This window comes from Hippopotamus amphibius, chromosome 5 (genome assembly GCF_030028045.1).
Source record: "Hippopotamus amphibius kiboko isolate mHipAmp2 chromosome 5, mHipAmp2.hap2, whole genome shotgun sequence".
In the NCBI taxonomy this organism is placed as follows: Eukaryota; Metazoa; Chordata; class Mammalia; order Artiodactyla; family Hippopotamidae; genus Hippopotamus; species Hippopotamus amphibius.
Window position 1 is genome coordinate 169,968,405 of NC_080190.1, and position 15,897 is coordinate 169,984,301.

Sequence of the window (15,897 nt, forward strand, 5' to 3'; positions counted from 1 at the left end):
TCCAAGGTCATCCAGAGTGAGTGGGACTCAGCCGCCTGGTTCTGGAGCCTGTGTGAAGTGCTCTAGAGATAAAGATTGTTCTCTCCCATGTGCAAGGGAAGCAGCCCTGATAGGGGTGTATCTTCTCTAGTCTGTGCTTCAAGGGCCCTGCACTCTCCCCTGCCTTTCTCCCTAGGTGTGTTTCCCTGAAACAGGGCTCCCCAGGTACAAGCTGCCCCCGCGCAGGTGCAGGCAGGTGGTGCTGCTGCCTGAGTGAGGTGCAGGCAGGGCGCCCAGGAACCTTGCTCAATATGCAGGGAAGCACCAGAGCAGGTGTATGGATGCCAGGGGAGCTGAGGCTGCAAAGACCTGATGGCAGGACTCTGCTCACTTTCTGAACACAGAGAGATTTGCACTGATGACCGGGGCCTGAAGTCGGGACACCTGGAAGTCAGGTGTGTTCACAGAAGACAGGCTCAGGAAGACAGCAGTCAGGCCCTCCTGGGGAGGCTGCCCTGAGCCCTGGGCCCCCAGGCCTCCCTCCTCCTGAGCCCTCATCCTTCTCATCGTGACCGTCACTCACCCCTCGTTTCCCCACCCCGGTCTCTGAGCTCCAGGAAAGCAGGGTCAGCCTTCAAGCTCTGTGTCAACTGCACCTCATGCACAGCCGGCTTCAGGAACTGGGGTTTGATGCTGTGTAAGCATCTCCACAGAAAGTGCATTAAATGTGGGGTAGGGTTAGGGCATCCTCCGCGACAAATGCGGAGGAAGGGTGATGGAAGAGGTTATTCCCTGATGTGTGGGTGTACACGCAGGAAGTCCATTAACTACCCATATACAGTACTTTGATCCCCAAAACAGCCCTGCAAGGTCATTTCTATAGAGGGCAAAGGCTACTGGCTCAGGGTCACAAGGAACCCAGGTGAATGCAGGTCTGGCTAATTTCACACCTTACCTCCATGTGATAACGAACTGCGGTACGACTTCTAACGGTTCCTGGATACAGATGATAAACAGCAGATCCGGAGACGAGCACCTGTGTGCAGGTGACTTAGCACAGGTGTGCCCAGTGAGACCCCATAGGATGTGGGGACACAGGTCAGGGAAAGAGAGGAAGACAGGCAAGGGCTCATTTCAGCCAAGGTCCTGAGAAAGGAGCACCAGCCTGATCCTTCAGGGGACTCTGGAGGATGAGCTACATCTCAGCCTGTCCCATCCTGAGACAGGAGCTGGGCTTCCATATCCCTGCACTAATTATCATTGGTTCGTGGCAGGGGTTGGGGGTGGGGATGGGGGACGATGGGCTTCACACCCCCAGGCAAGTTCAGATCTTGGACAGAGTGCTTCCGGGAGCCTGGGGATGGTAGTCCTCCAAAACGAAGTCCCAGATGCGGGTGCTGAGAGCAAAGGGGCAGGGGGAGTGCACACATAGGGGAGGGGCATGCGCTGTGTGTGTACAGGTAAGGAGGTGGATTCTTAGACCGGGAATGAGCAATTCTGACAGGGGCAGAGGGCCACCCCTGGGGAACCGGCATAAATTGTCTCTGCCAGTGTCACGGACTAGCAGGGTGAAAGGGTGTGAAGGGAGGGATAGGCATGAAAGGTGGAAGGAACAGCAAAGCAGAGGCAGAGAGGCATGAACCACGGTACAAGAGATTGGAGAATGTTCCTGAAAGGAGACCCCTGGGGGGCCAAACAGACTATCAGACTTGATCTCAAAGGCAAAGGATAGGCAACAATTCTGGCTTGGACCCCCAGGGAGCTGGGTCACTGGACCAGCTGGCAGAGCAGATTCCCCGCTTGCACTGGGAGTCCAGGGTGAGGGGCCCTGGCTTCACCGTTTATGAGCTGACTGCTGTGAGGAGCAGAGGGGAGTGCATCCTTCACGTCTGGGCTCACCCAGGGACGTCCTACCTGACGGGCCTGAGCAGTGCTCTCCTCCGGCCCCACGTGGGCACTCAGAGCCCGGGAGCTGGAGTGTTTTACCTGCTTAATATTCTTCATGAAAACAAGCATATTGATATTTAGGGGCACTTTAATGGGCCCTGAAAAGAAATTCGTTTTATTCATTTGAAGAATAAATGTCTCTCCCCACCCCCTACCCAGTGAAACTCTTAAAAGCTTCCATTTAATGGAAATGGAAATTACCTCTCAAAACATTGCTAAAACTAATCATGGCAATTTTTACACGTTTCCACAACTGACTGCTCATCCTTTCTCCTGCTTTGATGAGCAGTGACTAGCAGATGCCTGTTTGTGCCGAATCACTTAGCACAGCCTCAATAAGCTTAAGCAGTGTCCCTCCCCTACATGGGACTTAATTGATCATCTCCCTAAGAGAAAATAATATTTTTTAACATCTCCAGGTAGGAAGGACTGTAAAATCTATTAAATAGCATCATTTGGGTGGAAGGAAATAGCCAAGGCTAAGTGTACGTAACATTCATTCACAGATGCAGACATGCCAATTACCTGTAAACCTGAACTCAGAAAAAAAGAGGAAACAAATCTGTGAGACCCACAAAATGTAAGCCTTTGAAGCAAGAAGAATCTCATTAAAAAAAAAAAATTCTGGGGCTTCCCTGGTGGTCCAGTGGTTAAGAATCCATCTTGCAATGCAGGGGATGCTGGTTCGACCCCTCTTTGGGGAACTAAGATCCCATACGCCACAACTAGAGAAAAGATCCTTCATGCTGCAGCTAAGGCCCGACCCAGCCAAAAAAAAATATTAAAAAAATAAACACAAAGTAAAAAAAATTTCTCACTTCTGGTTTCTCTTCCTGGAAAACCTTAACCTCCTATTTTCATTGACCACCATTCTTCTCCGTATCTCTCGAGGCTTAGGACTTTGGCTTACAGGCGGAATCTGAAAAGTTTTTGAACAGCCCAGGGATAACCTGGCCTCAATGATTCAATTAGAGGATCATCTACAATTTATACTTTTCTGTTTTGAGTGATGACCAAGACCCCGTTGCCTTTAGAGTCTTACTGACCGCTAGGCCTGACTCTCCCACACTTCTACATCCACAGAGAAGTAGGTTCCTTTATGCCTGCACCCAGTGCTGTGAGCAGATATGAGGCACTGTCCCAGTTGGGCTGTAGTCACCTGTTCACACACGTGTCCCTTCTGTAATGTGGGGACCTTTCTGCAATGCCCAGGGGAGATTGCTCTTACCTGGTGCAAGCTCAGAGCCTGTCCTAGTCTAGCCTCCAAGATATGTTGCTACCCCAGACAAAAGAGAATCACCATTTAACATAAAAACCTTTCCCAACTCACCTTTCTAAAAAGCACTGAAAAAAGAAAACACCATAGTGTACAGGTTAGGGCTACATTTCACATGGGGAGTTATTGTTTTTATCTTATTCACAGACTCAAATCATAAACACCTACCTTGGAAAACCCAATAAGAAAGTATTTCCTATCTAGAGAAGCAGAAACGAAATCACCTACACAATTGAAGCACATTTCCATATCCGATGGCTACCAGAGAATGGATATATTTAAAAAGAGAACAAGAGTGTATAATTCTGCCCCTTAATTTATGAGCCAACATCTTGTGTTTGAACAGCATTTGGTTTATGTCTTCCTAGTGCTTCCATCTCATCTGGCTGTGCCTTTGAGACTAAATCAATCAACTCGATATGGCGCAATGTGGTCTTGGAACCTGGCCAACAATGTTTCTCTTCTCGTCTTGGCCCCGTCCTTATCACCCACTGCACCAGATCTCTCATCATCCCAAGAACACCCTTGCTCAGGTCCCGGGAATATCAGGACCTGGTACCTCTGCCCAGAACATCCTTCCCTTCCTCTGCCTGCTCACTCTTCCAAGCTCTCATTTGAGACCTCATCTCAGCTTCCACCTCTACTGCATTTATTAATGTGACACTGTCTCCCCATGAAGACTGTGGGTGCCTCCAGAGCAGGAAGGCATCTTCTCATCCCCAGGGATGTGTTCTGCATGTGGACCAGGCAGTCGTTCAATTAACAACTACTGAATGCAGAACAGCAACACTTACACTTGCTCGTGGTTATTGTGAGCTTACTACGTGCCAGGACCATTCTAGTCATCCCCCTGCATAATTCATTCAAACCATAACACAAACCTATGAGGTAGGGACCTCCGACCAGCACCATTTTCTAGGTGAAGGACCTGAAAAACCAAATTGGCTAAATAACTTTTCTAAATCCCCACGGCTGAGAAGTGTCAGAAGCAGGATTTGCACCTGGAAATCTCGGAATGTGTGGCCTGCACCACTCCTGCATTCGGCCTCTCCAGACACAACAAGTTTTTCCTATCTCTGTTTTAGAGATAAATGCAACCAAAAAGCCAGATTAAATAATTTGTCCCAACAAGGTCACTCAACTAATAATTGTCAAAGCCATCATTAGCCCCTAAGTGTTTTGACTTTGTGATGCTTTCTCAATAGATCATACTCGATAAACTAAACATACATATTTTCTTCTTTTTTACTCAGAACTCCATGCAAGTACTGGGAAATGTGTCTGGGTGACTGGATGCAAACATGACTACTGAAACATCCTCCCCTTGCTGCACATACAGGGAAAGGATGGAGTGTATTCCACTCCTGCCTTGAAGCTTGGCTGGCCTTGCAACTGGCCTTGACCAATGAAGTGTGGAGGAAGTGACCCTGTGCCATTTCCCAGCCTAGCCCTTAAGAGACCTGGAATCTTCCACTTTCTCTCCCTTGGTGACCTGAGCTACCGTAGAAGTGGACACCCTACTGGAGAAGGCTGGACCATTCCCTTAGGCAGTTCAGCCACCTCAACTGAGGGATCAGACGTGCGTGAAGACATGTCTGATGTCATGATCTTGGGTAATCTGTCCTCCATTGAGATCCCAGCTGAAAGCAGCACATGAGTGACCTGGCTGAGCCCAGCCAACTCAAAACATCAAGAATAAATTGTTGTTTTGAACCACTAAGCTTCAGAGTGCTTTGCAATGCTGTAATCTCTAACTGAAAACACTATAATTGGAAAATTCACCTTGAGGAAGAAATCATAAATGCTATGTATTCCTTACCCATGGAGCCATCCCTACTGTAATAACTGCTGACCTCCATGTGAGCTTCTGTTCTAAATATCATACTCCTGTTAACTCAAGGACCTACCAAGTGGACCACAATTATTCCTGTGTCAAACTAGACCAAAGAAGAAAATAGCCTTTTCTTTCCCCAAATTGCATTTCATTTTTCTTCTATTTGTGTCTGTGAAGCACCAACACGAGTCCTCCTCTCCCCAAGTTGCTCACTGGGCTCTGCCAGCTGTTGGATGCCCAGCAGTCCTCACAGCTCCAAGAGATGGCTCAGCCAGAGATGGGGACTGAGTTCTGGAGGTATAGAGTCACGAGAAGAAGCAGAGTCCTTTGTCAGGGTCCCGGGAATGGCTTCCACTGGGTCAGCTGGACATTAATCTCACCCGATTTCCAGGTCCAGCCTTGGCCCTGAGAACAGGACCCAGGCTCAAACCCCTGATCCAGTGACCACAGGTCAGACTGACTGGACGCTTAACTTTATGCCAGTTTCTGACCTGGGGCATTTACCTTAATAATCTCTGTAACATGCAAAATGCACTTTTCATTTATAATCTCTAAGATATACAACCATACAAAAATCTATGGGATGCAGCAAAAGCAGTTCTTAAAGGGACATTCATAGCAATATAGGCCTTTTTCAAGAAACAAGAAAAATCTCAAATAAACAACCTAACCCGCCACCTGAAATAATTAGAAAAAGAAGAACAAACAAAACCCGAAGCCAGCAGAAGGAAGGGAATAATAAAGATCAGAAAGGAAATAGAGATTTTTTAGAAAATAGCAGAAAAAAATCAATAAAACCAAGAACTGGTTCTTTAAAAGGGTAAACAAAACTGACAAACCTCTAGCCAGGCTCACCAAGAAGAAAAGAGAGAGGATCCAAATAAACAAAATAAGAAATATGATGTCTTAGACAAAGCCCTACAGAGGATGGATATCTATCCTCATGTTTCAGGTGAGGAAATGAAGCTCAAGTCATCAAAGCCTGGGATCACATGACTAGTCCTTGCAATGTCAGGCTTCAAATCTTGTACTTTCTCAATCAACTACATGAACCTTCTTCTGGCAGAATTTAGGGTGGGGGAGGGGCAGGACACAGGTGGTAGCACAGTGGGCAATTGCAGGTGTCCTGAATGCACAGGGGGTGGGGAGTGACCACCAGTATCAGATGCCTGATTTATTCCCTGGAGAGAGGAGAGGAGAGTGAAGAGTGGAAGAGAAGGACCTCCTTGGAAATGTGGAGTCTTGACAGCTACTTAATGGTTAACTCTGTCCAGAGTCAGGGGAGGAGCCAGTGGTCTCCAACATCTTTCTCTTTCTGGGTCAAAGGCTCGAGTCAACCTATTGCCCATAAACCATCAGGCTCCCCTGATTGCCCCTTATTTGGTCCAAGTAGCCTACCCTGCTCCAAATCTCCCACAACTCCTCCCACCTTGTCCAGTGAAAGTTAAGCAGATTTTACATAGTTCTGTCTTTTTATCTCCTTACGTTCCTCTATTCCATCCCAAAGTGCTTCTCCTTCTTTTTAAGGTCTGGCTGATCTATACATTCTCCCAAATTTACTAATGTGACTATTTCTGCTAGAATACAATCTTGATGCCTAGCCTTATTTCTTATGTAATAAGTTGTATATTTCTGACTCAACACTATTACACTGAACCGACTGGGAGCCCTGGATACCTACTAATACTCCAGCTTCTCCAAGGTTAGAACCTGGATTGTTCTTGGCAATTCTTCTTCCCTAGGTGTGTTGCATTTGACTCCTTGATGTGCACGGAAAGTGCTACTACACCTGCCTGATGACTCAGTCCCCTATACCTAGTTGATTATCAAATTCTCTTTGACACAGGCTTCTTCCTACCTACCTGCTGGATGCCATTCCCTTCCTCTTCCTCCCTGACTTGATTTTACCCAACCTCTGCATCCAGGTTTATCCTTAGATCCCAGCTGTTCCTGGGAGAGGGTTTTTTTTTGTCTCCAGCCAGGTCCCCCTTGCAATAACATACACACATGGCCAAAGCAACAGTGGATCTCCATTTCCAAAATCCACTCATTCAACATTCAACAGTGATTTACTGAGTGCCTCTGTGTACCTTGCACTCAGCTCAGCCCTGGCTTACAGTAATAAATGAAGGCTTACCAGTGGGGAACAAGTGCCCCACTGCCATCCTCCTGCTCACCTGTCTGCCCAACGATGGAGGCGCTCAGTCTGTGGGGGATCCTTGAGGACACCTTCAAGGTCACTCGGATCTGATAATACCTAAGAAAAGAAGAGAGGACAGGTTGCTGAATATCATATTTCTTATTGCTGGCTGCTTCTAAAAATACCTAGACTTCATTCTAAAGTTTGCAGGGAACCAGGAAAGCTTCTGGATGGCAAGCATGCATGATCATCTAGCATCGAAGAGAGATTTATTTTGTCAGCATAGTGGGGCAGGGATGGGATGGGCCAAGCTGAAGACAGGAAGCTGAGTTCACTTGAGATCATATAAAACACATAAGAGGTTGGTAGTGATGGCAGTAGGAAAAAGGAAAAGATAAGTCATATGGAACAGGTACATTAGCAGTATGATTTTTCTTCAGTCAAAAAAGTCCATTTTACAGAAAAATAGGATGTTTAATGCATGGTGAGCAATCCATACATAAAGTGAATTGCTTTCACATTGCAACACAGACAAACACTTCCTTTAGAAACACAGCAGCTGAGCTGCTAATCCTGGGGCCATTGATAAACATTCTTACAGGTGTAATTCTGTGCCCTTGTTTTTATTGTCACCCCCATTTCCAGATTCAGTCATTTCAGAACATCATGCAGGTTCTCACGCTGTCAGTAAACCCTCTCATCTGTCCTCTTTGCCACGTGTGCAGAAGCACTTTTTGAAGTTCCGTGCCTTGCAATTAATGATCCTTTTCTTTGCAAGCACTTGGGGACATTTCTGGCCTCATAATTGTTCTCCCCTTCCACTGATTTCAAACCCATTGTGTATTAGAATGTAAATAAAACACAGTAAAATAGACCATGAATACATCAGTCTCCCATGGCTCATTGAACTCACAGCTGGGAGTTATTCTGCTATTGACTCTGCTGCACTGTGAGTAGACGTGGAGAATATTTCTGTTGATGTGTTTATGTGTACATAGTGACCAAGGAGATGTAGAGCAAAGAGCACTGGCATTGCAATCATGTAGCTTGGGGGACATCACTGCAGAGCTACGTGACTTTGAGTACATCACGCAACTTCTTTGAACTTATTTTTGTATCTGTAAAATGAGGGTTAAAAAAAAAAATGAAAGAAAGGAAAAATGGAACCTGTCATGACTTCTGATTCCAGGAAAGATGCAGTAGACATACTTTTCCCTATTCCCACTAAGTAGAACTAAAAACTCTAGACGGTATAGAGGAAATAAACAAAAGAAGATTCTTAAAGGTGAAGAAGAAAGCAAACAGTCTAGGGACCTCAAGGTCCAAGGAAAGATGTGATGGGGAGTTTTCTGAATTTTCTTTTTGCCCCATTTACCACATATACCTCCCCCTGCAGTTCATCTTTTAATCTTCTCTGTAACACATTTTACAGAACAAAAGTTTTTAACCTTGAGGAAGTTGAGTTCATCAATTTTTATGGATTACGCTTTTAGTGTCAAGTTTTAAAACTCTCTGATTAGCTCTAGATCCCAAAGCGTTCCTCTACTTCTGTCCTAAAAGTTTTATATTTTGCACTTAGGTCTATGATCCACTTTGAGTTAATTTTAATGAGTAGTGAGATTTGAACTGAGTTTTTGTTTTGTTTTGGCCTATGAATATCTAGTTGCTTCAGGACCATTTATTGGAAAGTCTTTATAGAACCGCTTTTGAAACTTTGTCAAAGATCTCTTGGGCATATCTGTGCCCTTGTGACTTCTGTGTGGGAATGGAGATCTAGGTTCCCCACAGGGTCTCCACTTAAACCAGGCTAGGTGGAGTTCTCATCACCATCCATTAGTAGTGAAAATCTAGCTCCCTATTCGAGACCTTCTCTTGCCAGGTTGGGGAAGGGGCTTGTTACAGCTTGGCAGTAGTGGACATCTAGGCTCCCACTTGGCTTTTGCTGGTATGGGTAGAGGTGAAGCCACAATTTTACCTGTGATGCTTGGCTAGGGTAGAGCTACTATTTTCTGTCTTGTTAGGCTGCTTCTTTCCTGGTCCTTTGTCTAGAGAAAGCAGGCTTTTTTGTTGGAGGTTTTTTGTGGTTTTGTTTTTTGTTTTGTTTTGTTTTGTTTTCTTGATATTTAAAATGGCCTCTGAGTGTAGAGCTAAAGTGCTGTCTAGGGTTCCTAAAAGCAAGCAGGCTGTGACGTGCCTTACACAGAAAATAATCAGAAAAATGAAACAAGACATTTACGGTAGAGGAAAAATGGAAGTGATAAGTTTACATCTATTTCTTACTGACTTTAATGATGGGGCATTTTTCTTAAAAGTTGGCAAGCACCTATCAGTATGCTCCCAATGGTAATGACATTGTTTACTCAAAATTGGGTGCAAGTTCCAATAAAAGTTTGAAAATATCACATTTGGATAAACGAAAGTCTATGGAATGACTTACTAAATGAACCGGCAACAAGCAATGCAAGAAAATAACCCAGGAACAGATAAATATCTATAGTATTTTGTAAAAGGACAATTCCAAGTTTAAAGTGAAAAAAAGAAAAAGAAAATAGTGTGTTAGGTAGGTTTCATTCAGGTATGCTTTACACTCCTGTCAGCCATGAACCAGATGAATATATATATATACACATATGCATATATATCTATATTTTTTTATTTATTTATTTATTTATTTTTTTGGGGGGTACACCAGGTTCAATCATCCGTTTTTATACACATATCCCCATCTTCCCTCCCTTCCTTGACTCCCCCCCCAAGCCCCCCCCACCCTCCCCGCCCCAGTCCTCAAAGGCATCTTCCATCCTCGAGTTGGACTCCCTTTGTTATACAACAACTTCCCACTGACTATTTTACAGTTGGTAGTATATATATGTCTGTGTTACTCTCTCGCTTCGTCTCAGTTTCCCCTTCACCCCCCGCCCCCTCCCATACCTCGAGTTCTCCAGTCCATTCTCTGTATCTGCATCCTTGTTCTGGTCACTGAGTCCAACAGTACCATTTTTAGATTCCGTATATGTGAGTTAGCATACAATATTTGTCCTTCTCTTTCTGACTTACTTCACTATGTATGACAGACTGTAGTTCTATCCACCTCATTACATATAGCTCCATCTCATCCCTTTTTATAGCTGAGTAATATTCCATTGTATATATATGCCACATCTTCTGTATCCATTCATTTGTTGATGGGCATTTAGGTTGCTTCCATGTCCTGGCTATTGTAAATAGTGCTGCAATAAACATTATGGTACAAGTTTCTTTTGGGATTATGGTTTTCTTTGGGTATATGCCCAGTAGTGGGATTACTGGATCATATGGTAGTTCTATTTGTAGTTTTTTAAGGAACCTCCAAATTGTTTTCCATAGTGGCTGTACCAATTTACAGTCCCACCAACAGTGCAGGAGAGTTCCTTTTTCTCCACACCCTCTCCAACATTTGTTGTTTCCAGACTTTGTGATGATGGCCATTCTGATTGGTGTGAGGTGATACCTCATTGTGGCTTTGACTTGCATTTCTCTGATGATTAGTGATGTGGAGCATCTTTTCATGTGTTTGTTGGCCATCTGTATGTCTTCTTTGGAGAAATGTCTATTTAGGTCTTCTGCCCATTTGTGGATTGGGTTATTTGCTTTTTTGGTATTAAGCTTCATGAGCTGCTTGTATATTTTGGAGGTTAATCCTTTGTCCGTTGTTTCATAGGCAATTATTTTTTCCCACTCTGAGGGTTGCCTTTTAGTCTTGTTTATGGTTTCTTTTGCTGTGCAAAAGCTTTTAAGTTTCATGAGGTCCCATTCATTTATTCTTGATTTTATTTCCATGATTCTAGGAGGTGGGTCAAAAAGGATGGTGCTTTGATGGATGTCATATAGTGTTCTGCCTATGTTTTCCTCTAGGAGTTTGATAGTGTCTGGCCTTACATGTAGGTCTTTAATCCATTTGGAGTTTACTTTTGTGTATGGTGTTAGGAAGTGTTCTAATTTCATTCTTTTGCATGTTGCTGCCCAGTTCTCCCAGCACCACTTATGGAAGAGGCTGTCTTTTTTCCATTGTATATTCTTGCCTCCTTTGTCAAAGATAAGGTGCCCATATGTGTTTGGGCTTACTTCTGAGTTCTCTATTCTATTCCATTGATCTTCCTTTCTATTTTTGTGCCAGTACCATACTGTCTTGATCACTATGGCCTTGTAGTATAGTTTGAAGTCAGGAAGCCTGATTCCACCAACTCCATTTTTCCTTCTCAAGATTGCTTTGGCTATTCGGGGTCTTTTGCGTTTCCATACAAATCGTAAGATTTCTTGCTCTAGTTCTGTGAAAAATGCCATTGGTAATTTGATCGGGATTGCATTGAATCTGTAAATTGCTTTGGGTAGTACAGACATTTTCATGATGTTGATTCTTCCAATCCAGGAACATGGTAGGTCCCTCCATCTGTTTGTGTCGTCTTTGATTTCTTTCATCAATGTCTTAAAGTTTTCTGCATACAGATCTTTTGCCTCCTTAGGCAGGTTTATTCCTAGGTATTTTATTCTTTTGGTTGCAATGGTGAATGGGAGAGTTTCCTTAATTTCTCTTTCTGCTCTTCCGTTGTTAGTGTATAGGAATGCAAGAGATTTCTGTGCATTAATTTTGTATCCTGCTACTTTACTAAACTCATCAATGAGTGCTAGCAGTTTTCTGGTAGAGTCTTTAGGGTTTTCTATATATAATATCATGTCATCTGCAAAGAGTGACAATTTTACTTCTTTTCCAATTTGGATTCCTTTTATTTCTTTTTCTTCTCTGATTGCTGTGGCTAAAACTTCCAAAACTATGTTGAATAATAGTGGTGAGAGTGGACACCCTTGTCTTGTTCCTGTTTTTAGGGGGAATTCTTCCAGTTTTTCTCCATTGAGAACAATGTTGGCTTTTGGTTTTGCATATATGGCTTTTATTATGTTGAGGTAATTTCCTTCTATGCCCATTTTCTGGAGAGCTTTTATCATACATGGATGTTGAACTTTGTCAAAAGCTTTTTCTGCATCTATTGAAATGATCATATGGTTTTTATCCTTCAATTTGTTGATATGATGTATCACATTGATTGATTTGCGTATATTGAAGAATCCTTGCATCCCAGGGATAAACCCCACTTGATCATGGTGTATGATTTTTTTAATGCGCTGTTGCAGTCTGTTAGCTAGTATTTTGTTGAGGATTTTTGCATCTATATTCATCAGTGATATTGGTCTATAGTTTTCTTTTTTTGTGACATCTTTGCCTGCTTTTGGTATCAGGGTGATGGTAGCCTTGTAGAATGAGTTTGGGAGTGCTCCGCCTTCTGCAATATTTTGGAAGAGTTTGAGAAGGATAGGTGTTAACTCTTCTCGAAATGTTTGATAGAATTTGCCTGTGAACTCATCTGGTCCTGGGCTTTTGTGTGTTGGGAGATTTTTAATCACTGTCTCAATTTCTGTACTTGTGATTGGTCTGTTCATGGTTTCTATTTCTTCCTGGTTCAGTCTTGGAAGATTGTATTTTTCTAAGAATGTATCCATTTCTTCCAGGTTATCCAATTGATTGGCATATAGTTGCTTGTAGTAGTCTCTCATGATCTTTTGTATTTCTGAGGTGTCCGTTGTGACTTCTCCTTTTTCATTTCTAATTCTGTTGATTTGCATCTTCTCCCTTTTTTTCTTGATGAGTCTGGCTAATGGTTTATCAATTTTGTTAATCTTCTCAAAGAACCAGCTTTTAGTTTTATTTATTTTTCTTATGGTTTCTTTCCTTTCTTTTTCATTTATTTCTGCTCTGATCTTTATGATTTCTTTCCTTCTGCTCACTTTAGGGTTTCGTTGTTCTTCTTTCTCTAGTTGTTTGAGGTGTAAGGTTAGGTTGTTTATTCGATCATTTTCTTGTTTCTTAAGGTAGGACTGTATTGCTATAAACTTCCCCCTTAGAACTGCTTTTGCTGCATCCCATAGGTTTTGGGTTGTTGTGTTTTCGTTGTCATTTGTTTCTAGATATTTTTTGATTTCCTCTTTGATTTCTTTAGTGATTCCTTGGTTGTTTAGGAGTGAATTGTTTAGCCTCCATGTGTTTGTCTTTTTTGCAGTTTTTTTCCTGTAATTGATATCTAGTCTCATGGCGTTGTGGTCTGAGAAGATGCTTGATATGATTTCAATTTTCTTGAATTTGCTGAGGTTTGATTTGTGACCCAAGATGTGATCTATCCTGGAAAATGTTCCGTGTGCACTTGAGAAGAAAGTGTAGTCTGTCGTTTTTGGATGGAATGTCCTATAAATATCAATGAAGTCGAGATGGTCTAATGTGTCATTTAAAGCTTGTGTGTCTTTATTGATTTTCTGTTTGGATGATCTGTCCATTGATGTAAGTGGGGTGTTCAAGTCTCCCACTATTATTGTGTTCCTGTCGATGTCCCCTTTTATAGCTGTTAGCATTTGCCTTCTGTATTGAGGTGCTCCTATATTGGGGGCATAGATATTTACCATTGTGATATGTTCTTCTTGGATGGATCCCTTGATCATTATGTAGTGTCCTTCCTTGTCTCTTTTAATAGTCTTTACTTTCAAGTCTAATTTGTCTGATATGAGTATTGCTACTCCAGCTTTCTTTTGACTTCCATTTGCATGGAATATCTTTTTCCATCCCTTCACTTTCAGTCTATATGTATCCCTTGGTCTGAAGTGGGTTTCTTGTAGGCAGCATATAGAAGGGTCTTGTTTTTGTATCCATTCAGCCAGTCTGTGTCTTTTGGTTGGAGCATTTAATCCATTTACATTTAAGGTGATTATTGACATGTGTGTTCCAATGACCATTTTCTTAATTGTTTTGGGTTTGTATTTGTAGGTGTTTTCCTTTTCTTGTGTTTCCTACTTAGAGAAGTTCCTTTAGCACTTGTTGTAAGGCTGGTTTGGTGGTGCTGAATTCTCTTAACTTTTGCTTGTCTGGAAAGCTTTTGATTTCTCCCTCAAATCTGAATGAGATTCTTGCTGGGTAGAGTATTCTTGGCTGTAGGTTTCTCTCTTTCAGGACTTTCAGGATATCCTGCCATTCCCTTCTGGCCTGCAGAGTTTCTGTGGAAAGGTCAGCTGTTATCCTGATGGGTTTTCCCTTATATGTTGTTTGTTGCTTTTCTCTTGCTGCTTTTAATATTTTTTCTTTGTGTTTAGTTGTCGTTAGTTTGATTAATATGTGTCTCGGTGTATTTCTCCTTGGGTTTATTCTGTATGGGACTCTCTGTGCTTCTTGGACTTGGTTAATTATTTCCTTTCCCATGTTGGGGAAGTTTTCCACTATAACCTCTTCAAATATTTTCTCAGACCCTTTCTTGTTTTCTTCTTCTTCTGGGATGCCTATAATTCGAATGTTGGTACGCTTAATGTTATCAGTGAGGTCTCTGAGACTGTCTTCTAATCTTTTTATTATTTTTTCTTTTTCCTGCTCTGTGGCAGTTATTTCCCCCATTCTATCTTCCAACTCACTTATTCATTCTTCTGCCTCAGTCATTCTGCTGGTTATAGCATCTAGAGTATTTTTAATTTCAGTTATTTTGTTATCCATTGCTGTTTGTTTTTCTGAGTTCTTATGAACTGTTTCTTGTACTTTCTCTATTTTGTTATCAAGATTTTGTATCATTTTTACTATCATTACTCTAAATTCCTTTTCAGGCATTTTTCCTATTTCCTCCTCATTTATTTGGTCTTGTGGGTTTTTTTCCTGCTCCTTTGCCTGCATGGTGTTTCTTTGTTTCCTCATGGTTGTCCAAACTTTTGGGGTTGCTTGTCCTTGGGTTTTTTTGCGTTATTCTGTGACCAGCAGAGGTTCCTTTATTGTTCGTCTGTAAGCGTCGGTGTGTGGGGAGGGAGAGGGTACAATAGTGGCTCCTTCTCCTGGGAGGGAGTGAGCAGTGGCACACTGATGTCTCAGTCAGGCTTGGAGGTGCCTGTTGCAGAGGGCGCGGGTGGCTCAGGCGTAAACAGAAAGTCTTAGAGTTGGGCCTCTCTCGGGGGTTTTTTTCTTTTCTTTTTTTTTTTTTTTTTCCTCTCGGCAGCCTCCCTGCTGCTGGCGTTGCAAGGGGTTTTAATCTAGCCCCACCCGAGTGCCTGAGGGTACTTGTTATCCCTGAGCCCCTTAGGTGGCCCGCAGGGCGTCTCTCCACTGCCTGTTGCAGAGGCGCGGAAAGAGAGAGAGAGGCTATGTGCGTGGCTCCTCCCAGCCGTCAGTGAGCCTGCAGCCTCCAGCCGCCATCATGGCCGGGCAGCTCTCAGGAACGGGCACTCCTCTCCGCGGGCCTCCTCCCTCCTGTCCTCTCGGTCCGTCACCCTACCGGCAACAATGTTTCCCACACTGAATCAGCTCTCCTGCTCCCACACTCCCGCTCCTGGACCCTCCGTTCAGCCGCGGATCGATGTCTTGGTCCGGGAACGCTGAGCTGCGCTGCGGACCCTCCGAATGTTTCTCACTCCCTCCCGTCTGCCACAGCTCCGCCGCTTCACCCTCTTTGAGCCCTCGTAGATGTCTCCCTACCGGCTATGTCGGGCTCCCCGCAGTCCCATCCGGTGTCCGAGGCCGTCTGCTGGTGTTCAGCTGGTTCTCTGTGAGAATTACTGCGTCCTTCCGTGCATTCCCAATGCATCTGTGGGGAGGGATGCACTCCACGTCTCTCTACTTCGCCGCCATCTTTTCCTTATATATCTATATTTATATCCAGCTAGCTAGCT

General features: G+C 43.4%; 1 protein-coding gene across 1 annotated transcript in view; it reads right to left on the bottom strand.

Annotated features, from left to right (window-relative positions):
• FAM135B (family with sequence similarity 135 member B) overlaps positions 1-15,897 on the bottom strand; it is a 169,538-nt gene that overhangs the window by 117,159 nt on the left and 36,482 nt on the right. Inside the window, exon 2 of the mRNA XM_057735971.1 lies at positions 7,214-7,293. Coding sequence (XP_057591954.1) covers positions 7,214-7,293 — 80 coding nt within the window. The remainder of the gene's footprint in view (positions 1-7,213; positions 7,294-15,897) is intronic.